Below are 24,690 nucleotides of genomic sequence, written 5' to 3'. Positions count from 1 at the left end.
TTATAATGAGCCTTACCGTAAGGCAGGGTTTCTCAACCTTGGCACTACTGACATTTGGGAAAGAATCATTCTTATCTATGGGGACTGTTCTGTGGATTGTAGGATATTTAGCAGCATTCCTGGCCTCTACCCACTAAATGCCAGTAACACCCTCTGTCCCCCTAGTTGTGATCAAAAACATCTCCAGACATTGCCAAATGTCTCCAGGTGTGTAATATCACTCTGGGTTGAAAACCACTACTATAGGGGATTCTCATGCCTGCTCAAGTTTGAGATACTCTCTGCTCTAGATCATGGTACTTGCCATGGTACCAAGGCTGCCAGACCTACTTCTGAGAACCCCCAACACTGTGTTATCAGCTCAGAAGTAGGGGATTCATCCTCTGCTTCAATAATCCTTAGGGATTTCACTAACAGTCACCACTACTAAGCTAGTAGGTGCACTTTATGGAGAAAACACTACCACCTTCCCTCCCACTCATTTTTTTTTTAATTTTTGTGGGTACATAGCAGTTGTACCTATTTGTTTTCTAATTTTTATTTTTAATTTTTGTGGTACATAGTAGGACATCAATTTTCTAATGTGCTTCAGGCACTTGTAATTCAACCCAATTTCTGGCCAATGCCACCTAAATCCCAGGATGATAAGGGACAAAGAATGAAAAACTATTGGAAAGTGCTTTGCAGCTGTAAGTCAGGATATAAATATACCTCGAGATCTTAGAGATGTTTAGATTAAAAGTTCTAATGACTTTTCTCTCAGTAACTTGGCAAAATCTATTTTTAAGTACTTTCAGGCATCTAAAAAGCCATGTTAATACAATTACAGTTCACTGAAAAATTAGCACGCAATCCAGTTTGAAAGCAAAAATCAGTCATAGCAGGGTAATATTCCGTTTAATTATAAAGATTAATTCAACCTTCATTTATTTGTGCATGTGTTTGGTCTTTCCATTTTTCACAGAACACCCGAGATTCTAATGCCATCTGGTAGAATTGCCGCACAAGTGTCAGTAGCATCTATTAGAGCTGCAGATTTTATTTCCAAGTAGAATTGATAAAAGGACAAAGGGAGGGTGGGAAAAGAGGGGCATATATGCAATAGACAATCAATTAAAAATGAGGTTTTCCACCAGCCTGATGGGACTGTATCCCCACTCTGTGTCCCCTGCCCTGCCACCTGCAAAAACTGTGTGAAATTGCAAGTCCTTTCATTTGCATTTACTATATTTTCTGAAACAGCTATGTGAAGATTCAAGTAGTGCTGTGAATAACAGCGTGAATTTGGGCTATAAATTAAGAATTATGTCAGGCCGGGCACGGTGGCTCAAGCCTGTAATCCCAGCACTTTGGGAGGCCGAGACGGGCGGATCACGAGGTCAGGAGATCGAGACCATCCTGGCTAACACGGTGAAACCCCGTCTCTACTAAAAATACAAAAACTAGCCGGGCGAGGTGGCGGGCGCCTGTAGTCCCAGCTACTCCGGAGGCTGAGGCAGGAGAATGGCGTAAACCCGGGAGGCGGAGCTTGCAGTGAGCTGAGATCCGGCCACTGCACTCCAGTCCGGGCGACAGAGCGAGACTCTGCCTCAAAAAAAAAAAAAAAGAATTATGTCTACCATGTTCTCCAAAATGTATGCTACATCTTCCTTAAAATTTGGTCTTGGTCACATGGTGATTAAGATTAACCACTTAGGGCCAGGTGCGGTGGCTCACACCTGTAATCTCAGCATTCAGGGAGGCCAAGGTGGGGGCTTGAGCCCAGGAGTTCAAGACCAGCCTGGGCAACATAGGGAGACACCATCTTTACAAAACAATAAATGAGTTTGGCATTGTGGTGCATGCCTATAGTCCCAGTTACTCAGGAAGCTGAGGCAGGAGGATCTCTTGAGCCCGAGATCAAGGCTGCAGTGAGCTATGATGGTGCCACTGCACTCCAGCCTACGTGACAGAGCAAGACCCTGTCTCAAAAAAAAATTGATCACTTACTTCATCATGACATCCATTAAATATTCAACCTTTTACTGAATGATCACCAAAGGGCAAATAAGCCCTGCATACTGGGAAACATCTTTTAAAATTTTTATTGCGCTATAACATACAAAGTGTACAAATACTATCAAATATTTTTTAAAACATACACACATCTGTGTTCGTAGGTCTGAGACAAGATTTAAAACATTTATGGCATCCCAAAGACTCCCCTGGGTACCTCCCCAGTGAATAACCCTTCTACCTTCAAAAGAACAACTATCCTGATCTCTATCTCCATAAATTACATTTTCCTGTTCTTGAACTTCAAAAAAAAGTGTGTACTCTTTTGTATTTGGCTTCTTTCACTCAACAATACATCTGTGAAATTTATCCATGTTGTTGTGCTCAGAAGGAGTGAAAACACACAGTTTAATAAACTGGATTTCTTTCCTTCAGGAGTTCATAGTTGGTCATATGTAGAGAATGGGATGCAAGAGATAAAACAGAAGAAGGTAGAGGATGAGATGGAATGGATGGGAAGGGAAGGGCCTTGTGGAAAGGACATTTTCAAAGAGGAGGAGATCTCAGAGCTAAACAGAAACAGAAACAACAGACATAATTTTTTAAATAACAAAAGTAATGCTCTTCATTAAACCTCTACTATATACCAGGTACTGTGCTAAGTTCTTTACTTCATCATCAGATCCAAATCCTACCCTAACTGTACAAGGTAGGTACAGATCATCCCCATTTCACAGCTGATAAGCTGAGACTCAGAAAATGAGCATAACTCACCCCAAGTCTACACAGGCAACGAGGGCCAAAACCAACTTCTCACCCAGGTTAATTTAGCCTTAATCTGACTTCAAAGTTCATGTTTTCCCAACATATATTGTCTTCTGAGGGATTAAAAATAATATTCTATTACATAATTATTATTCATTTTTTATAAATCAAAACCAACTGAATAACATGTAAGGCACAGACCACATCTGCATTAATAACCATATTCAACATGACAAGACAAATAATATTCTCAGATGTAAGGATGAAAAGACACACACAGATAGAATTTTAAGTATGCTTTTAAGAGGTTCTCCTTCCCTCTCTAAAAGTAATACCACTGAGCTTTCGGTTCTGGACATCAGTGGGACTAAACTTTGACCGAGAGCTCCTGGAAGACAAGACTTGGCCAAGAGGGAAGGTCAAAACAGAAAAGGACAGGCAAGAAAGTACAAGAATGATAAAGAAGCAGAAAGGCGAGAGGACAGGCTCTCCTGTCAGGAAATGTCAGAACATTTATTTTGCAGACCAGTCAAGGCACTAAGGTAAATTAGATTTTACCAGCAGAGAGAAGGCGGTATTCCAGAAAATGGCACCTCAGGGAGAGAAGGGTCAATCTCATGGAGGAAATTCCCAGCCAAAACCACGCTGAAAAATGGAGTCTACCATTAGCATCCCTGACCCAAGGATTCCTGGCCCACATCCTCCCATTTCAGAAGAGGAGTAACACCTCTCCCTTAGGAATCCTAGCACTGTCATAAAGATAGATGACAGTCTGTTTCCGTTTTGAAGCAATTAAACTGAAAACTTTCCTGAAGCTTAGGCCTAACTTTGGGGTTTAAAATGCAGGAAATTTACCATGAGCAGCAGACCAGGAACTTTGCACCTCACTCCTGAAGCCCACAAGACGGAACTCTTCTGAGCTTTGAGTCTTTGGTTCCAAATTTGGGTCCCCCCAAAACTCTGACAACTTGGTTCTGTATTATCTACTTATTAGAATATATTATCAGCAACATTTAATCCTCTACTACCATTAATAGCCATATCTGGGGTATGACCTATCTCAACACAAACTGTACATGTCCAGGAACCTCTCTGTTCTCTACCTCTCAGATAGCCAAAATACCAGCCTCTGTCGCCTTAGACAAAACTCCAGAGATGAGTTGTAAAATGCAGGTCAAGGAAAAGTGACGTGAAGCCAGCCTCTGCCTTCACAGTTCAGACCTGGTTATTTATTCTGAGATGCCCATGGGCCACATTTTAGAATAAACCCTAGCTCTGTTTGGATCCACCTCTGAAGAGGCAGTCTAGGGAGAGAAATCAGAAAGGCCACCTATACTCAAGGCAAAGCAATGATTCACAACCAAGGGACAATTGGGGCTGTTTGTAAACACAGCCTAAATGTCATCTTCAATTATTCATCAGTTCAACAAAGCCATTGAGTAACCTCTTTCAAAACCATTTAATTCTATCTAAGATTCAGCCCAACAAAACAGGGAAGAAGCAAGATATTGGTCAAAAACTTGAGACAAGGAAAGCTATAGACCAAGTTGGCAAGTCACGGTCTGTAAAATAAATTCAGGATACTGCCTGCTGTTATAAATAAAGTTTTATTGGCTCAGGGTCTGTAAGACAAATTCAGGATACTGCCAGGTGTTGTAAACAAAGTTTTATTGGCACACAGCCACACCCATTTGTTTGCCTGTTGCCTATCGCTGCTCTGTACTACAGGTATATTTGGGTTGCTGCAACAGCGACCACATGACCTGCAAAACCCAATATATTTATTCTCAGGCCTTCATATGTGAAAAGTTTCCTGCCCTCTGTTCTATATTCTCAAAGTATGGTCCACAGTCCATTGTTCAGCAGCATCGGCCTCCACTGGGAGCTTGTTAGAAATGCAGACTCTCAGGCTCCACTCAATCTGCATTTTTAACCAGGTCCCCAGGAGATTTGCATGTACATTCAAGTTGCAGAAGCACTGCTCCAGTAGGGCTCTGCTTCTCAAACTTGGCTGCTCATTCGAATCACCTAAGAGTTTTTGTTTGTTTGTTTGTGTTTTTTTTTTTTTTTTTAATATTAATGACCTGGATCTGAAGTGACATCAGGCTGGAAACTTCGTAAGAGCTTCCAACTCCTACTCAAAAGGTCACATGGCATCCCACTATGCTCTCATTCTCATTAGATGCTGATAAAGGATGCTTAAATAAGTAACCAGTGATGAGGGGGGCTTGGGGAGGAAGACAGAAAAGAGAATTTCTTCTTTTCTATTCTGTCAATTTTTCTCATTTCAAAAGTGGTCTCTCTCTCTCTGATGAGCTTATTTTTTCATGAATCATTTTTAATGGAAATCAGAAATTACTTAGAACAACTCATTGGCCCTCATTAGAACATGATGTATTACAGATCTATACAAATCACTTTGCCAAAACTTAACCTTCATTTTCTTTTTTGAGATGGAGTCTCGCTCTTGTCGCCCAGGCTGGAGTGCAATGGCGTGATCTCGGCTCACTGTAACCTCCGCTTCCCGTGTTCAAGTGATTCTCCTGCCTCAACCTCCTGAGTAGCTGGAATTACAGGCAGGCACCACCATGCCTGGTTAACTTTTGTATTTTTAGTAGAGACAGGGTTTCACCATGTTGGCCAGGCTGGTCTCGAATTCCTGACCTCAAGTGATCCACCCGCCTCGGCCTCCCAAAGTGTTGGGATTACAGGATTACAGGCATGAGCCACCGTGCCCAGCCTTAACCTTCATTTTCAAAAGCCTGGAAGAACAAGCTGAATTGTTCCATAAACTTCTAAACTAGATTTATAGCTTAACATCAGAGTTGAGTAAAGGTTCTGGTCTGCGGTCCTAAAGGACTCAATCTCACTGTTATCCTCGGCTTCACTTTTCCCTGGAACAGGTCTATTCCACTCAGTTCTAATCCTCACAAACCTCTGTGAGGAAGCTCCCATGAGCCTTCACTAAGACTGCCAATGAGAGAACACCAAAATATACCAGGGTGGCAGACCTGTCCCCTTCACCTTAGCTAAGCAAAGACACAGAGTGGAGCATCACCTTTCCAATGCTGAGTCTCTGGTTATGGCGTACAGGACCCCATAAGTCAGTGGAGGGGGTGTCTATATTGGAAAGTAAACTTATTTACTAATGAACTCAAATATAAAACTGGAAAATGATTTGCCTTCTAGGATGGGTTGGGTCTCTCGTGGCCTAGTCCAGTTCTGGGACCTAAAACTTAGTAGTAATTTCTTATACCTGTACACAAAGGTCACATATCCCAAGGCTGAATCCTTTCCCCATCACAGTTCAACAATGATTAGGCTTACTCAAATACTTCTGTGAGTCGATGTATACACTGGTCTTGAGCTAAGCAGAAAAAAATAATTCAATCAGTAATGAAAAATAACCTAATCAACCAAACAGGAAAAAAAGAGAAAAAATATGCTAAGCAAAGCACAGAAAGAAAAATACTGTATAATCTCACTTATATGTGGAATCTTAAAAAGTTGTTCTCACAGAAACAGAGAGTAGAACAGTAGTTACCAAAGGCTGGAGGGAGGAGGAGAGATAGGGAAAGGGAAGATTTTGATCAAAGGGCACAAAATTTCAGTTAGACGGGAAGAATAAGTTTTAGTAACCAAATGTACTGCATGGTGGCCAGAGTTAATAATAATTTATTATATATTTCTTTTTTTTTTTTTTTGAGATGAAGTCTCGCTGTCGCCCAGGCTGGAGTGCAGTGGCACGATCTCGGCTCATTGCAAGCTCTGCCTCCCGGGTTCACGCCATTCTCCTGCCTCAGCCTCCCGAGTAGCTGGGACTAGAGGCACCTGCCACCATGCCCGGCTAATTTTTTGTATTTTTTAGTAAAGACGGGGTTTCACCATGTTAGCCAGGATGGTCTCGATCTCCTGACCTCGTGATCCGCCCGCCTCGGCCTCCCAAAGTGCTGGGATTACAGGCGTGAGCCACCATGCCCAGCCTTATTATATATTTCAAAATTGCTAAAACAATAGATTTTTAATGCTCTCACCCAAAAAAAAAAAAAGTTTGTGAAGTGATGGATATGGTAAGTAGTTTGATTGAATCTTTCTATAATGTATATGTACATCAAAACATCACATTGTACCCCAAAAATATATATACAATAATTTTTCAATTAAAAATAATTTTAAAATGTAATAACATTCAGTGGTGAGATGTTAAAGGAGGAGGTGAAGATAGTTAAAAATTCTCTAATGTAATCAAAGAAAAACTAAACACAGATGAGACAGCTGAAGGATGCTGATTGTACGTAGGTAGTTTCCAAAGATGGCAGCAGACAACTCCTCCCCTCCCTGTGTGCACATACTGCTTCTCACATCAAGAGATAAAGCCTCTTTCTCCTGCCCTTGGATAGGCTAGGACTGACCTTGTCCCTGGCTTTGACCAAGAGAATACTGCACAAGAAATATTCTGGGACTTCTGAGAACAGACATTAAAAGGACCAGCAGCTTCTGCTTTCTCCTCTTGGCACTCTTAGCTACCCTGTAGGAGCACCACGGCACCCTGTTGAGAAAGCCACATGAGGAACACTGAGGTGCCAGACACATGTGTGAAGAAGCCACCTTGGACATCCAGCCACAGCCACCATCTGACTGCAACTGCCTAAGAGACTCCAGGTAAAACCAGCAGAAAAGCCACCCAGCTGAGCCCAGCCAACTCACAGAATCATAGGAAATAATAAAATACTTGTTTTAAGCCAGCAAGTTTTGGGGTAATTTGTTATGCAGCAACAGATAACCAAAACACAGACTACAGGAATTGAGTCATTCTACCTAGATAGAAAAAAAATAAAACCTACTCTGTTCCTTGGGCCTTTCACTGATCCAGAACCAAAAAAAGAAGAAAAAAAAAACAGCACAAAACTCTAAAATCTTCTATGAGTAATCCTTACATAAATTTCACTTTTTTAAAAAAGAATTTTGTTCATTTGGAACACCAAGAATGATGGTATTTAAAAATGAAAACTAAATTTATTTTGCAAAGTTGTCAGCACCTCTATCAGAATACTTGGTCATGTCATTTCTTCCTAACACTGTTTCCTCGGACTTTTTCAACCCCAAATCTTTCCCTTTTTTCCCAGTATATTTCACTCTTTCTTCTCTTTCCCTCTTTCTTCTCAGGCTGTTTCTCCAGTTTGCATATGAGATTCTGTCAGAAATGGATTTGCTGTCATGCCCTCTGCTTGCCTTTACCCAGCTATGCTAGGGTCTCAAAAATGACAACTCAGAACACTGGGTTAAATACAATTTCTCTCTCTTCACCCATTTTCCACTATCTGCCTGTCTGGCCCTGGGGTTATTAATGGAACTGACATTCCTGTACAACTGACTGAGCAGGACCAGCAGCCAGATAACAAGGGTGCAGCTGACAGCAGCAGACGCAACCCTGGAGATAGCACAGAAGCAGACACATTGTGGCTATTAGTTTCATCTTGGGCCAAAGAGAATGAGCAACACAAAATATACACAGAAAACCTGAACATTCCTAAAGGACTCTTTCCCCCATGAGATTAAAAGTCAATACATCAAAACTGATTATTTTTATTAAACCAAAGTAAACATGTATTTTTAAGTGAATTCCTCACAGAATTTGGATTTGGATTTGGATAAGGGAAAAAAAAAAAAAACACAAGAGACAGGCATTAAATCACCACTACCCACCCCATGAATAAAAATAATAAATATCCGCCATAATTCTTAAGAGGCATCTCTCTGCTTTGGGTCTCTAGAATTTTATCCTGAGGCTATTGTGGCATTTCCCAACTGCTTTCAAAGTCCCACAGACAACCAGTCTCTTACATACCCTTAAAAACAAAACACTTTTACAGTGCATGTTTAAACTATTGCTACTTGCTGATACTGTTAGAATTTTTAAGTATTTACTATTCCAAGTTTCATCTTTTATTTTTTAAATTAACTTATTTATTTTATTTATTTATTTTGGAGACAGAGTCTCACTCTGCTGCCCAGGCTGGAGTTCAGTGGCACGATCTCAGCTCACTGCAACCTCTGCCTCCTGGGTGCAAGCGATTCTCCTGTCTCAGCCTCCCAAATAGCTGGGATTACAGGTGTGTGCCACCACGCCTGGCTAATTTTTGTATCTTTAGTAGAGATGGGATTTCGCCACATTGGCCAGGCTGGTTTCAAACTCCTGGCCTCAAGCGATCCACCCACCTCAGCCTCCCAAAGTGCTGAGATGACAGATGTGAGCCACCACACCCGGACTCATCTTTTAATATAGTCCCACTGTTCCACAAATTTGAAATTAGCTATATTCCTCAATACTAGCATTATTTGTTTTTTAAATGTATGACATGGTTATATACATATTTGTATTCTTGATGATCAACACTGAAAATGCAACATTGCAGAGGTTTTCAAAAACCACGGAGTATATATTACATGTATTTCTATTGATATAAGCTATTGCCCCTTACAAAAGATAATTTACATCAGCCTCTAACAGATATTCCTGCAAATTTGCTCATTAATGAAATGCTGTATTTCAAGTTGGTAATGTACTACCCTTTCCTCATCAGAAAAAAAATCAATATACTGCTCATTGGTGGGAGAATTAATTTAGGCACTGATTTATAAATTGTTCAAAACAGCTTATGATTAAATAGAAGTTTAACATTAAAGAGGGTATCTTGCGCCTAGAGGTAAAGATGCTTTCAAAAACAACTAGGGTCATGTCAAAATTCACTAAAGGAAGAGCTTCACATTGGCCAAGATGGGACAATTTGAACTTCAGTGAATGATGATCATAATAAATTCAAACACATCAAATACATAAGATTCCCTGAGTTGGTGATACTAAAAAGTAAACTATTTTGGCACCTCTGGAGGTGCTTAGGGCACCAACTTGTGAAAATTAATCATGACAAAGATAGCCATTTATTCTGCTTTCTTGTATAAACTATATGTCAGAGTATTCAAGTGGTTGAGTAGGAAAATCCTTTTTTATAAAAAGAGCCTAGCTAGTAAATGCAAAAAGAATGATAGAATTTGAAAATCAAACACTGCAACACTGAATGGAATCATGAATCAATGAAATATTATCAATGACCACTGAAACAATTAAGCCAGTGCTTTCAACCCCGGCTGCACATTTGTACCTCCTGGGTAACTTTTTTCTTTTTTGAGACAGAGTCTTGCTCTATCACCCAGGCTAGAGTACAGTGGCATGATCTTGGCTCACTGCAACCTCCACCTCCTGGATTCAAGTGATTCTCCTGTCTTAGCCTCCCAGGTAGCTGGAATTACAGGCGCATGCCACCACGCCTGGATAATTTTTGTACCTTTAGTAGAGATGGGGTTTCACCATGTCAGCCAGGCTGGTCTCGAACTCCTGACCTCAAGTGATCTACCCACCTCGGCCTCCCAAAGTGCCGGGATTACAGGCGTGAGCCTCTGCGCTGGGTCCCTCCTGGGAAACTTTAGAAAATGCCTGTGTCCCACTCCCAAAGAGTTTGATCTTCATATGGGGTGTGGCTTGAACCTCAGGACTTTTAAAAAGCTATCCAGGTGATTCCACAGGATGGCTGCATGAGGGTTGCTAAGAAAGTTCAAATGAAAGGATCAGACTGACAACACCTGAACACACAGATCACCCTTCACTTTGGAAGTGGGACAACGTGGGATTGTGAGCTTCTTGATAGATGCAACAGGAAGCTCACAGCACTGCCTATGAAGTCTTCTTGCCCAAAGAAAATTGAACCTGAATCTAATCAAACCTCTAGATGGAACTACCAATTACAGAAAATGTAAGACAGAGAACAACATGTTAAAAGACAACATTAGGAAATAACCAGCAAAACAAGATTGTTGAAAATTCTACCAAATGACCCAATTACTTTCATAAATAAATTTCATGGATGGAGAGGGGGTATTCTTAAAATTTAAAAAGCTTTAAAAGATGTATCTATTCACTGCAATACATAGACCTTGTCTGGATACTGATTCAAATCAACCATTTTTTTTTTTTTCAAAAAAAAAAACAGAAGCAAACAATTTTGAGATAATTATAGAAAAGTGCACACGGACAGGATACTAATAAGGAATTATTGTTAATATTGTCAAGTATGTTAATGGTATTATAGTTAGGTCTTTTAAATTCCTTATCTGTTGGAGATACACAATGAAATATTCATAATAAAATGGTGTCAGAGATGGAATCACAGTAAAATGATTTCATAGATGGAATTAGCTTTAAAATTCTCAAGCATAAAAACAAGTAGGGGAGTAGATGAAACCAGCATGATAAAATATTACTAACTGTTGAGTCTGGGTGATAAGTATATGGGGATTAGTTATGTACATTTTTGTGTACATTTTTAAATTTCCATAAAAATTTTTTAAATATTAGAGTCAAAGGTTAATAAAATTCTATTTTGTACTTCTGCCCCAAAGAAAACAATGTAATTGGCATCACTTTTTCATTCCCAATTTTAAGAGACTATAATGGAGCATGTTATTTAGTGAGGGAGGCAGTAAGAGGAAACTTGGAAAAAAATGAACATGTCATCTTACTAATACTGAGCACTTACTCTGTGCTAGCCACTGCACATATATTGTTTAATTGTTCCACTCAGTAAAAATAGGGATGAAAGTATTTGTTCCCATTTCATGAGTGCGGAAACTGAGGCCCCCAAAACTGTCCATCTTGCCTGAGGTCCCATAGCTAGTGCTTGGTAAAGCCATGGTTCTTACTAAGGTCTGCCCAGTAGTCAAAGAATGGCGCATCACATCTACATTAGGTTCTGAAAATACAAAAATAATGCAGTCAGACATACTTATTTCCCTTACAGGGGTTGCTTCAATTCAGTAATACATATCTGGGTTATAGTTTTTCAGCTATGAATAAACACTACGATGCTACTGCAAAAAGTTCAGAGAAGACAGGAAAGATCTCACTATCAGAAATGCTACAAGGGTTTATTTTGCTATTCTTTTTCCAAGACTATCAATGGGGATGCTGACTAAACAGAATGAGAAGATATATGCTACAAAGTGGATGAGTCTTGAAAACAATGCTAAGTGAAAGAAGCCAGTCACAAAAATCACCTTGTTGCGTGATCTCATTCATAGGAAATATCCAAAGTACATGAATCCATAGAAACAAAAAACAGATTGGTAGTCGTTAGGGGCTGGGCGAGTGGGAAATGGGGAGTGACTGCTTAAGGGGTACAAAGTTTCCTTTGGGAGTGATGAAAATGTTTTGGAACTGGATAGAGGTGGTGATCACACAACACCATGAATGTTCTAAGTGCCACTGAATTGCTCACTTTATTTTTTTTCTTTGATACATAATATTTGTACATATGTATGGGTACATGTGAGTACATTTTTCCTGCATAGAATGTGTAATGATCAAGTCAGAGTATTTGGAGTGCCCATCACTTTGAATATTCATTATTTCTATGTGTTGGTAACATTTCAAGTCCTTTCGTCTAGCCGCTTTGGAATATACAACATACTGTTGCTAACTGTAGTTACTTAATCTGCTATTGAGCCTTAGAGCTTATTTCTTCTATCTAATTGAGAATTGTTCACTTTAAAATGGTTAGTTTTACACTAGGTGAATTTTACCTCAATTAAAAAAAAAATGTTTAAGGATGAGAAGCTAAGCGGGGGGTTGGGGAGAATAACTAAAACAGAAATGGTATAAATTTGAGAGCTGGTAGAAAGAAGCAACAGGATTTGTGCTTATAAGTTGGCTAAAAGGAAAGACTGAGATTTCTGATTTGGTTGTCTGAACAGCTGGCTGTTTTCACAGAATGATATAATCTGCACTTAGGTAACATGGGACTTCAGAAAAATGAGAACCCAGTGAAGCTTTGTTCATTTCCTCAGGTTTCTACATTTTAAACAGAACAACACATTGGTAAATTAAGGAATGCCCTAAATACAGTATAACCGGATGATATCAAGGCATTGCTAAATATCTCATGGTCTCCTTGCAGGCAAAATGGAGAATTTAAATCATAGTTCCATGGAGTTTATCCAAAGTAGAACAACTAGACCAAAAATCTATTAGTCAGTGAACTGACTGGCACTTAACAAAAGACTCACTGCTTAGAAGTTTCTCCCTGAATATTTGTGTTCAATAGATAAACCTGGAAGGGTATCTCCAAAGGATAAGCAAATTGGCTGATTCCAGTTCCCTTTATTTGAGAATGTCCATTAATAATCCCCCCAAAATAATAAAACTAAAAAACAAACTTATCTTAATCCAGTCTGTCACTGATGGACATTTGGGTTGATTCCAAGTCTTTGCTATTGTGGATTAAGCAAATGTGGCACATAAACACCATGGAATACTATGCAGCCATAAAACAGGATGAGTTCATGTCCTTTGTAGGGACATGGATGCAGCTGGAAACCATCATTCTCAGCAAACTATCGCAAGAACGAAAAACCAAACACCGCATGTTCTCACTCATAGGTGGGAAATGAACAATGAGATCACTTGGACACAGGAAGGGGAACATCACACACCGGGGCCTATTGTGGGGAGGGAGCAGTGGGGAGGGACAGCATTAGGAGATATACCTAATGTAAATGACGAGTTAATGGGTGCAGCACACCAACATGGCACATGTATACATATGTAACAAACCTGCTCGTTGTGCACATGTGCCCTAGAACTTAAAGTATAATAGTAAAAAAACAAACTTATCAAGTTATGAATGATATACAGATAGAAACAGCAGTTGATACACTGAATGAAACAGGTGACATTTTTAAAGGTTGTCAGAGATGCCATTCTAAGGAATTAGTCCTAAGTTTAGGGAGAAGGCATTATGAAAAAGATGTTAATCATAGTAATAGCTATAACAACACAACCTAAATATGCAACTATGGAGAAATGTTTAAGTAGTATCTCGTGTGCCACCACTAGAAGAATATGTAATAAGAGTGAATATTCTTTCTGTTTGTTTGTTCTGTTTTTTGAGATAGAATCTCACTCTGTCGCCCAGGTTGGAGTACAGCGGCATAATCTCAGCTCACTGCAACCTCCGCCTCCCAGGTTCAAGTGATTCTCCTGCTTCAGCCTCCCAAGTAGCTGGGATTACAGGTGCCCGCCACCACACCCAGCTAATTTTTTGTGTTTTCAGTAGAGACGGGGTTTCACCATGTTGCCCAGGCTAGTCTTAAACTCCTGACCTCAAGTGATCCACCCACCTTGGCCTCCCAAAGTGCTGGGATTACAAGTGTGGGCCACCACGCCCAGCCAATAGTGAATATGCAATAATACAAGAAATGCTTATAATAAATGTTAAGAGAAAAAAGAAGAACTCAAATTCTTATAAACATCATTGTTCAAGAACGCCTTTCAAAGCCTATGTATGGGAAAAAAGTCAAGGTGATACATCAAAATGTTAGCAGCAGTTATGTCTGGGTAATGGAACTAGAATATTTTTTTGTCTTTCTACTGTTGCACTTCATTTTCCAGATTTTTTAAATGAGTATAGATATTTAAAACAATAATAAACACATAGGAGGTCCAGAAATATATTTTTTGAAAGCCAGAGCCATGAACCAAAACAACTAAATGGATTTTAATAAGAAGAAATGTGAAGTTCTGGGATGAGGAGTTTTTGTTTGTTTGTCAAGTTTAGGACTAGAGCAACAGGGCTTAACAACAGCTCCTATGAGGGGGAAAAAAAGACCTAGAAATTAACTGTCTAGAAATTCATTATGAGCCAACAGTGAATGGCTGAGGGGAAAAGATAGCCATAATATAAACTTTGGATTTCTTAATATAATTCGTATGCAAGACAAAGGCAGTAATAATTTCCCATTGTGCTGTGTGAGTTACACTATACCCAGAATATTGTGTACAACCTTGAACTTAAGCTTCTAAAAAAGATATTGAAAACTGGAGAGCAGCCAGCAGGATGAGGTATCAGAACCATACCTTAGAGCAGTGGTTCTCATACTTGGGCCGCATCAGAATCACCAGCAGGACTTATTAAAGTACAGATTCCTGGGGCCTCTTCCAGAGTTACTGATTCTAGAGATGTGGGATAGAGCTAAAAATCTGCATTTTTAGCTAGTCCTAGGTGATGGCGATGCTTCTGGGCTGGGGACCACACTTTGAGACCCACTGGCACTGCAGATAAAAGCACAGACTGTGAAACCAGATCTCTAGGGAGGGAATCCCAGCTCTTTTACCTACTAGCTGTGTGACTTTGGGTAAGTTTGCTCACCCTCTCTGTGCTTCAGTTTCCTCATCTGTATTAAAAAAGAAAAAATAAAAAAGTACCTACCTCATACGGATATTATGGCATTGAGGCAGCTAATATTTGTGAAGCATTTAGAACATCCAGTCTGACTGTCATGTTGGTTAATTTAATATGAGAAACACTAAAGGTGTTGTATCTGAAATAGAAAAAACAGCTGGGCGCGGTGGCTCACGCCTGTAATCCCAGCACTTTGGGAGGCTGAGGCAGGTGGATTACTTGAGGTCAGGAACTCAAGACCAACCTGGCCAACATAGCAAAACCCCATCTCTACTAAAAACACAAAAATTAGCCGGGCACGGTGGCGCACACCTGTGGTTCCAGCTACTCGGGAGGCTGAGACAGGAGAATCACTTGAACCCAGGAGACAGGGGTTGCAGTGAGCCAAGATTGCACCACTGCACTCTAGCCTGGGCCACAGAGCAAGACTGTCTTGAAAAAAAAATAAATAAAATAAAATAAAGAAAAAAAGAAAACATTTAAACATCTTCAAACGTTGGAAGGGCTTTTATGTGGAAGACTTAACCTGGGTAGTTCCTGGGGACAGATGTGGAGTCAAGGGGCAGAAATGACCAAGAAAGAGCCTTTGGATCTCTCTCAAGAAGGGCTCTTTAGCAGAGACAGCAGCGGTAGAGTAGGTGGCCTGGCTGGACTCTGGGTGTCCTAGTACTCACTCAGGGGACCCACCTGTGAGAAATGGTGAAAAGGGGACTCCAGTGAGAGGTAAGACAATAACTTAATGAACATTATACCCTTCTATTAACACAGACTTGGCATAAGGAAATATTCACTTGTAATCACCCAGAGCTCTCAAAGCACAGGCCCCAGACCAGAAGCATCAGAATCGCCTGAGAACTTGTCAGAAATGCAAATATCCAGGCTCACCTCAGCCCTACTGAATCAGAAATTCTAGGGGCGGGGCTGGCAATTGGTGTTTTAACAAGCCCTTCAGATGGTACTGATGCATGCTCAAGTGCGAGAATGAATGACCTAAAGCATCCCCTTAAATGACATTTACCTAAAGCATCCCCTTAAATGAGGCTCTAGAGCATGGAAACTCACTCCGATAAGATATCACATGTACTATGCCTTTAATAAATATACGTTGGCTGGGTGTGGCAGTGGCTCACACTGTAATCCCAGCACTTGAGGAGGCTGTAGCTGGCAGATCAGTTGAGGCCAAGAGTTTGAGACCAGCCTGGGCAACATAGTGAGATCCCATCTCTACAAAAAAAATTAAAAGAAGCCACTTAGCTTGATGTGGGGGCACACACCTATAGTTCCAGATACTCAGAAGGCTAAGGTGGGTGGATCGCTTGAGCCCAGGAGTTTAAGGCTGCAGTGAGCTACGACTGTAACACTGCACTCCAGCCTGGGCAACAGAGCAAGACTTTAACTCGAAAAAATAAATAAATATATGCATCAAACTCCCACTTATACCAGATATTTACTTTTGTGTTTAAAATATCACAATGACAATACTGAATTTGTTCAAAACCACAAAATCCAGAGAAATCCAAAATCCAGAGAAAAGCAATGCATCCCCTCCAACACCCTCTCAGCAGGGGCTGCTCACAAATATCCCTCCTCTCACCATCTGGTCCAGCCAAATCCTCCTCTCCCAGAGGCACAGCCGTTTGGACCTAATGGCTGACAACTTGGGGAGCCTTTCTCACGCTCCAGGCATTCTTCTAAGTACTTTAGGCATACTGGCTCTTTTAATCCTCATAACAAATCTTCTGAGATAGGGACCAATCTCCCCAGTTTACGGACATGAAAACTGAGGGTGGAAGAAGTTAAGTAATTTCCCAAGGGTCATACAGCCAATAAGGTGTAGAAGTTGGCCTGGAAACTAGGCAGTCTCTCACCTGTCTATTCTCCTGACCTCTATACTGTACTTCCTGTTGAGGCCAGTGAGAGGAAAGAGATACAAGCATGAAGGCCGCCATCTTGGCCTGCATGTGTGTGAGAGAGACTGAGAGACATGGAGAAGGGACAAGCTCGAGAAGGTGGCACATGGGAGGGAGCCACAGCCCCCAGTTTCCATGTTGGTCTACCAGTCACTGTCCCTGGTGAGCCCTGGAGTGGATGCCAGATGCAGGGTGACTGCATTCTTGAGCGGTTATGCAAATATGCTAGAATCTGTAACTGGAAAGGTCAGAAGACAGTTTGATGAAAGCCCTTCCCTTTGTTTTCTCCTACAAAACAATTTAAAATGCACAGTGAGGTGAAGCAGGAGTGAAGGTACCAAGGGGAAGTGACAGCCAGATGCGGAGTTGGGATTAGTAAGGAAGGAAGAGGAAGACTTGCCACAAGGCTGCAAGACAGGGTGTGGGAACAACACAGAGGAAGAGAAAAAGGGGCAGAGTAGGTACTTCCCAAGTAAGGCGCCCTCACATGTCATGTTTGGGCTCAGCAAAAGCCTCCTCCCCTAGACTCCCAGGACCACTTTGCATCTCCATCACATTACCTAATACTTCTCTAGGTCAGCCCTGCATCCGCGGCCTCCTGTGCTCTCCTAGGAGCCTGAATGCCCCCGCAGAAAAGGGACTGCGGCTGCTCATCTCTGAGTCCAAATCCTGGCTTGGCACCTGGCATGCTGTTGGTGTGCTAGAAATGTTTGTGGCATTGAGCCTGCTGAAGCGGTGCTAGTAACCACACTCGGTGAAATTTGCTGTTGCCTTACAGGCAAGGAAGCATTAGGAAAGCGTATACCCCCAGGGGCTGTGTCCCAGTTGGGAATCCCCCAGAAACAGACTCTAAGACAAAGATTCAAGTGCGAGCAGTTCATTTGGGCAGCAAAAGAAACACTGGTAGGAGAAAGAGGAAATATGTAGAGAAAGAAAGGCAGTCAGCAACGAGTATCTTAGCTAGTATAAGAGCTCTACCCACTGGAAAAGCTCCCAGGGCCCGTGTGGAACATGCACTAGAGGGATGAGGGAGCGGGGGCCACACAGAACAACTCCAATCAATTGTTGGGTGAGGACTTCTGAGGAAGGTGTGGCCATTCCCCATCCTTCGGGCCCTCTTTATGAGTAGCAAAGCAGGCTGTAGCAGGGAGAGAATGCTCCTAGCCAAAATGCAGGTGGCTGCAGTTGGAAGTCAGGCAGGTGTGCTGTGAAGTGGTAAGGACAAGGCAGGGGTTCCCAACCTTTTTCATGCAGCAGAATCACCAGGTAAAACACAAGACACTGAGCCCTACTCCCAGAGCTCAGCAGGTAGGGATGCAAAAATGTGCATCTCTAATGCGTTCCCGGGGACCACTGCTGCTACTGGTCTGGAATCACACCTTGAGAACCACCAGGCTCGGGATATACGTGGGAGAAATCCAGTACCTAGGCCTGGTAGAGCTTAGAAACAAAGCGAAAGAAGTGAGCTACACCTCCGTTTTGTCCTCTGCAAGAAAACTGTCCCCACCTCACTCAAAGCCTGTGTGTGGGAGTTAAATGCCAATAAACTTAGGACCATGCAGCCGTCTTCTCTGCACCTGCTGTGGCCAAGGTTAAGGCCACTCCCTCACAGCATCGTTAGGATGCCACCTCCCTGTGAGTCCCATCCTGCTATTTTTCTTTGGATGTGACCTGACAAACTTAGGTCCCGGGGCAAAGAGCACAAAGAAACAAATAATCCCGAAGGGATCCAGCTTTTGGTTATATAGTCAAATCCAGCTGGAGATAAGCCAAGCTCAGGAAGTTGCTCCTCCTGATCTGACGCTTTCCTGCCAGGCCTCAGTCAGAATCCTGATATAGCGACCTTGAGATCCTCCTCTTCTACTCTGGCAAGGGCAAATGCTCCAGAAGACACCCCTAAAATCATTATTTTATCACCTGACACTCATTCAACAGCTGTGGTCACCAGAAAAATAACAGATGCCCTGTCCTGTGCTGCTTATTTACAGTAAGAGCACATGCTTGCAGGGAACAGGGGGTGCTTATTTCACAATACTGAATTTCCACTTGAAACCTACACCATCAGTTTCACTATACAAAAACCACTCATGACCTCTTAAGAGATGAGCAGGACAAGGCAGGGAGACACAGATAACAAATTTACCCTTCACGGGAGCAGAGGCGTCCTCATTTATCTTTTACAGTGATCACCCCTAGCAAAGAGTACGACAAAGCCACATCCACACACTTCCATTTTGAGACGAGGTCACTGCTACAAAAGCCAAGGTATTAGGCCTCAGAGCACTGCAGCTTTCTGTACCTGCCCGGTTCAGGAGGTCGGTCACTATGGAAGGCTGAGGTTAACACTTCTTAGGAGGCTCTGCAATTAGCTGCGGTCCAGAGCTTCATGGTGAAGGAAAGAAAAGCTTCTCCCTTTCACAAATCAGAACATTTTTCCAGCTTTCCCAATGGGTTGCCAAGTGACTCAGCATTGGCCCAGTGTGGGCACTATTATTGATGAGAAATCTTCCGCCTGGGTGATATACTGCATACAACACATGCCCAAAGAACAGTGCCAAGTCATACCAGGAAGAGCAGGCGAGTTATTCACCTCCACTTCAAATGCAGGCAAATCCTTTCTTAATGCAGGGGCTACTCAGTATCAGAAAGACAAAGCCCTGAGATAGTGAGAGATTTCCATCTAAGATTCAAGGAATTATTAGGCAGAGTCTCTCCTTTATTGTTGACTATTAAAAGGCAATCAAATCGAGGACAGCAGAGAAAAAGGGCAAGAAAAAAATTTTTTTCCAAAAACAACCCCGGAGTAGAAAGCTGCATAAAAGCTTTCAGTGCCGCAAGTGTTCTTTGTGAGCACCACGAGCTCCACCCAGAGGTCATTTTCAGAACTGCATGTTCATTTAATTTTGAAAAAAAAAATCGTATCTTCTGGGGGTCCCGGGAAGGACCCACTTCAGAGAACTGCTGAAATTGCTTCGACAACATCCATCTTTCTTGCATTTCATTAAAGAAACTTCTCTGAACTCTGAAATGCAAGGTATAGTCAGGGAACTTTGTGAGATCCAATTTGCCTTTGATATTTGTACCTGTCGTGGAACTAGCAGAGTTCCTGGCAGGTTGAACTCAACTCAAAGAAAGTAGAGTGTTCAAAGAGCGCTTTTAGAAGAAAAACTGACAGCTCTCATTGAGATAAAATAGAAGACTGGAGAGCAACTTGGGAGGCAAACAGGAACATGTCTAATATTAGAAGAACTGAGAATAGTCCTGCTTCAAGAAGGACCCATGGGCCACTTGCCGAGAAGGGCCAACTGTGAGGCACCCACTCCCTTATGCAACTCAGAAGAACTCCCTGAGGCAACTGCAATCCATACTGCTCAAAGAACTGACTTCCCAGAACATTCCCCTGGCATCCAGCTATTCATAACACATTACCCCCAACACGCATACATACACAGACACTCCACCCCACCCTCCACCCTGGTGGTCCTGTACTAATTCATGCAAGCACCTATTCAGTCCATGTGAGGTCAGGCGAGGATAAAGAGCCCTTAATACACTAAGCGCTCAACTGCCCAGGGCAAGACACATCCTGTTCCACAGCCAGCTTGTGGTAACAAGCTAGCTCAGCAAATAAATGAAGCCTTCATAAAACAACAATATGTTGGTGTTGAAAGTTGTCTACTATCTGGAGAGTTTCCCATCACAGCCCATGTGCTCTTGCCTTCATCAGCTTGTGCCTTATGTGACTGAAGACAGCTTTGACAGATTTTCGAAGGGGAAACAAAAAATCAAAACTACCCTTTGTCTTCCTCCAACACTGCCTTGCCACCTACCATTCCAGTTCTTCCTTCATTATAAACACTGAACAAACAGCCTTTTCACATCTATTGACAAAAGTATCTATGGCAATGTTTATCCATCTCCAGTACCATGAGTTTAAAGCACTAGAAAATATCCTTGCTAAACCTCTACGTGTTCTCATTTCAACAAGGTTAAGCATTCCCAGAATGCTGTCCCCTTTGTTTCTTGACCATAAGGCAAAAGTATTTGTGCTCAGTATGACTCAATATGACTCCAAGCAGCGTTTTCCCAGACCTGCCTAGTGGTAACAATCACCTGGAGACTGGCTAAACTGACAGATGTTCAGCCTGCATCCATGATCCATTAACCCAGGCCTTGCTGGGAAGGGGCCCAGAAAGCCAGAGCATCCAGGCAACCCAGGTGATTGCTATACTCAGGAAGCTTTCAAAAATACCTCTAGATACAAGAAACGCTCCTCATTTCAGAATCTCTCAGCTGCAGAGTAGCATCCATCAAGAGTCTAGCAGGTGTGCTCTACCCACTGGAATTCCAGCTCTATCAGAATCTCTCGAATTCAAAATGCGTCCCATTCATTCATTTATTCAGAGACGGAGTCTCACTCTGTCACCCAGGCTGGAGTGCAGTGGCACGATCTCAACTCGCTGCAACCTCTACCTCCCAGCCTCAAGCAATTCTCCCGCCTCAGCCTCCCGAGTAGCTGGGACTACAGAAGCATACCACCACGCCCAACTAATTTTTTGTATTTTTAGTAGAGATGGGGTTTCGCCATGTTGGACAGACTGGTCTCAAACTCCTGACCTCAAGTGATCCACCTGCCTCAGCCTCCCAGTGTCCTGGGATTACAGGCATGAGCCAGTGTGTCCAGCCCATTTTCTACTTCTAAACAGCATGGCTGTCAATACTTTTCTCCTTTATTCCCTTATGGTGTTGCACAGTATCAGAAAATTTTACAAGGTCCAGCAAGTGTCCACTTCTATTAGGAAATACTTTTGTAGTCCTAAGCAATGGTAGAACACTGGTCTGCAGTTTAGAAGTATACTATTTGGGTCATTTGTGCCAAATGATGGGTCAGGGAGGAGATATGCTTGGTTACAGGAAAGGATTTGCCCCAGGACATTTGCACGCATCATGCACAGAGCAGAAGGACATGTGGCCAATATGGGTTTTCTTCTTCTTGGTGTCTTAGGGGCTCTTCTTCCAGCTGCTCCCTGTGACTCCCCACTGCTCTGCATTCTGCCATATCCAGTGATGGTTTATGACACAATTCAGCAGGCAGCAAGCCATGTGCCTCTTACAGACGGCAATTAGGAGAAAGGAAAGGCAGAATTACAAGGTATTTGAAAATGCAGTTCGAAAAATTCCGGTATTATTTTCTCTTACCTCCTGGTGAAAAAAAAAATCTATGTATTCATCCAAAAGTAGACAGCTAACTCTGGGGTCATTCAGAGTCAACAGTTCAGTCAATATAAAAACCAACTATACAGTCAATGTCAAGCATGAAAATCCATTAAACCAGAAGTCTTATCGTTTTCATCAAAAGGAATCCTTACCTTTTCTTTGGCTTTCCTTTTCGTTCCTGCATCCATCCACTCATTTTCTTTCTCTAGCATGTCAATAAAGGCCCAGCGAACGCCCTCAATCAACTCCTCCATCTACAAGAAAATACCCAAAGAGGGAACGTCAAAGCCAAGAAGTTTCAGTTGAGGTTTTCTGGAACAAAATTGGCTTGCATGAGAAATGACTCAATACTCAACATGGTAAGTAAGGGGTTCCTTCAGCTTGACTCCATGCTCTGGTAACACTTCTTTTTCCAGGAAAATTCCCTTTTCTCCACCACTAAAATATAACTAACCAGGCCCAGCACGGTGGCTCATGCCTATAATCCCAACACTTTGGGAGGCCGAGGCAGGTGGATCACTTGAGCCCAGGAGTTCGAGACCAGCACGGGCAACATGGTGAAACCCCATCTCTACCAAAAATATAAAAATTAGCTGGGCATGGTGGCTCATGCCTGTAATCACAGGACTTTGAGGCTGAGGTGAACAGATCACTTGGGCCCAGGGGTTCAAGACCAACATGGGCAACATGGCAAAACCCCATCTCTACAAAAAATATAAAAATTAGCTAGGTGTAGTGGCAAATGCCTGTAGTCTCAGTCACTCAGGAAGCTGAGGTGGGAGGATTGCTTGAGCCCAAGAGGTAGAGGTTGTAGTGAGCCATGACCGCACCACTGTACTCCAGCCTGGGCAACAAAGCAAGACCCTGTCTCCAAAAAAAAAAAATAAGATGATAACCATTTCTTTCCATGAGAATAATGTGACGGCCCATCCATAAAATGAATTATACAGGTATACAGGGACGGGAATTCACCGCAGATTATGACAAACCAATAACTTACCTGTCTGTAGCTACTAAACTGGTTCATCCTTATCAAAGTACCAACTAATTTTAATCATTTAATAAAGGACTGAGAGAGACAGGCAAAGGCATGGGCTGTGCATTTCAGATAGGTATTGCAGAAGAAAGCGAACAGTTGAAAGAGATAACTGTTAACACAGAGAAACGGGCAGGGAGAGTTAGCACCCCAAAGGACACTTCACCAATATGAATCACACTTATGTCAGGACCCCAGTTCTTTCCAAATTTAGTTCCGTGGGTTAAAATAAATGTTCGGCTGTGCTATATCATCTTCCTACTCTCCTCTCTACTCCTTGGCAGCTCAGAAAAGTCTTGTTATTTCAAATTTAAAAGGGTAGGTATAGGCCAGGGGCAGTGGCTCACCCCTATAATCTCAGGACTTTGGGAGGCCGAAGTGGGAGGATTACTTGAGGCCAGGAGTTCGAGACCAGCCTGGGCAACACAAGAAGACCTCATCTCTATAAAAACAAAATTATTTTTAAAAAGCTGGGCATGGTGGCGCCTGCACCTGTAGTCCTAGCAACTCAGGAGGCTGAGGCAGGAAGATCACTTGAGCTCAGGAGTTTGAGGCTGCAGTGAGCTCTGATTGCACTACTATACTTCAGCCTGGGTGACAGAGTGAGACCTTGTCTCTAAAAAAATAATGAAATAAGATGGTAGCCCTAAAGGGGACTGCTACAGAAAGGTGGTCTTCTGAAAGACCTATTGCAAAGCATTTGAACAGTGAGGCCACACTCATAGTGAGGATGTGTGTGCCTGGCTTTGCTGCCAGTGTCTGTGGACCAAAAGAGAGGACTGGAGGCAAGGAACTGCTGACATGTCACATTAGAGGCCACCTGCAGCAGTGTGAGGAGACCCTGCCTGTTCATGGATACGAACCCCTCAAAATCCAGTTGTCCTGTAGAGATGCTTTGGCTTTCTCAACGGGACACCCAAGAAAGAAAAAATACTGGGTTTGTCCCCAGAATGAACTTTTCCATTTGAGAGTATGGTGTTGTAAATCAATTGTTAACATTAATTCTAGAAGAAAAGATGTTGAAATGCTTCCTTGGTTCTATAATAGTCAGCACTAAGCTTAAAATAATGTTTTTCTGTTTAATAAGTTTTCAGCTATGTTTTCAGTTCAGTAACAGTTGTGAGGGAACCAGAGCTATAAATCAGTGGGCTGGGTTCCATCATATGTAAATAAGAACAAACAGCAGATGGAAGGGGGTCAGAGGAGCTTCACAGCTATTTCTTCCCAACTTGGCAAAAACATTAAAAGAAGAGAAACTTCAACTTGGGATAAAACACAAACTGTTAGAAGAGCAAAGAGCAAAAGGTCCTTTAAAACTCATTAAGTCAGTGGTTCTTAACTTTGTCTGCGCATTAGAATCTTTGGAGGAACTTTAAAAAAATACCGACAGCTGGGCGTAGTCACTGACGCCTGTGATCCCAGCACTTTGGGAGGCCAAGGTGGGCGAATCACTTGAGGTCAGGAGTTCAAGACC

At 42.2% G+C, this 24,690-nt stretch overlaps 1 protein-coding gene across 1 annotated transcript in view; it reads right to left on the bottom strand.

Annotated features, from left to right (window-relative positions):
• PHEX (phosphate regulating endopeptidase homolog, X-linked) overlaps positions 1–24,690 on the bottom strand; it is a gene marked incomplete at its 5' end in the record, with an annotated part of 182,031 nt that overhangs the window by 100,224 nt on the left and 57,117 nt on the right. The window contains one exon of the mRNA XM_011935153.1: positions 22,333–22,434. Within this exon, the coding sequence (XP_011790543.1) occupies positions 22,333–22,434 (102 nt within the window). The remainder of the gene's footprint in view (positions 1–22,332; positions 22,435–24,690) is intronic.

The sequence above is a fragment of the Colobus angolensis genome, unplaced genomic scaffold (genome assembly GCF_000951035.1).
Source record: "Colobus angolensis palliatus isolate OR3802 unplaced genomic scaffold, Cang.pa_1.0 Scaffold140, whole genome shotgun sequence".
Classification (NCBI taxonomy): domain Eukaryota; kingdom Metazoa; phylum Chordata; class Mammalia; order Primates; family Cercopithecidae; genus Colobus; species Colobus angolensis.
This window is presented reverse-complemented; position numbering and strand designations above follow the sequence as displayed.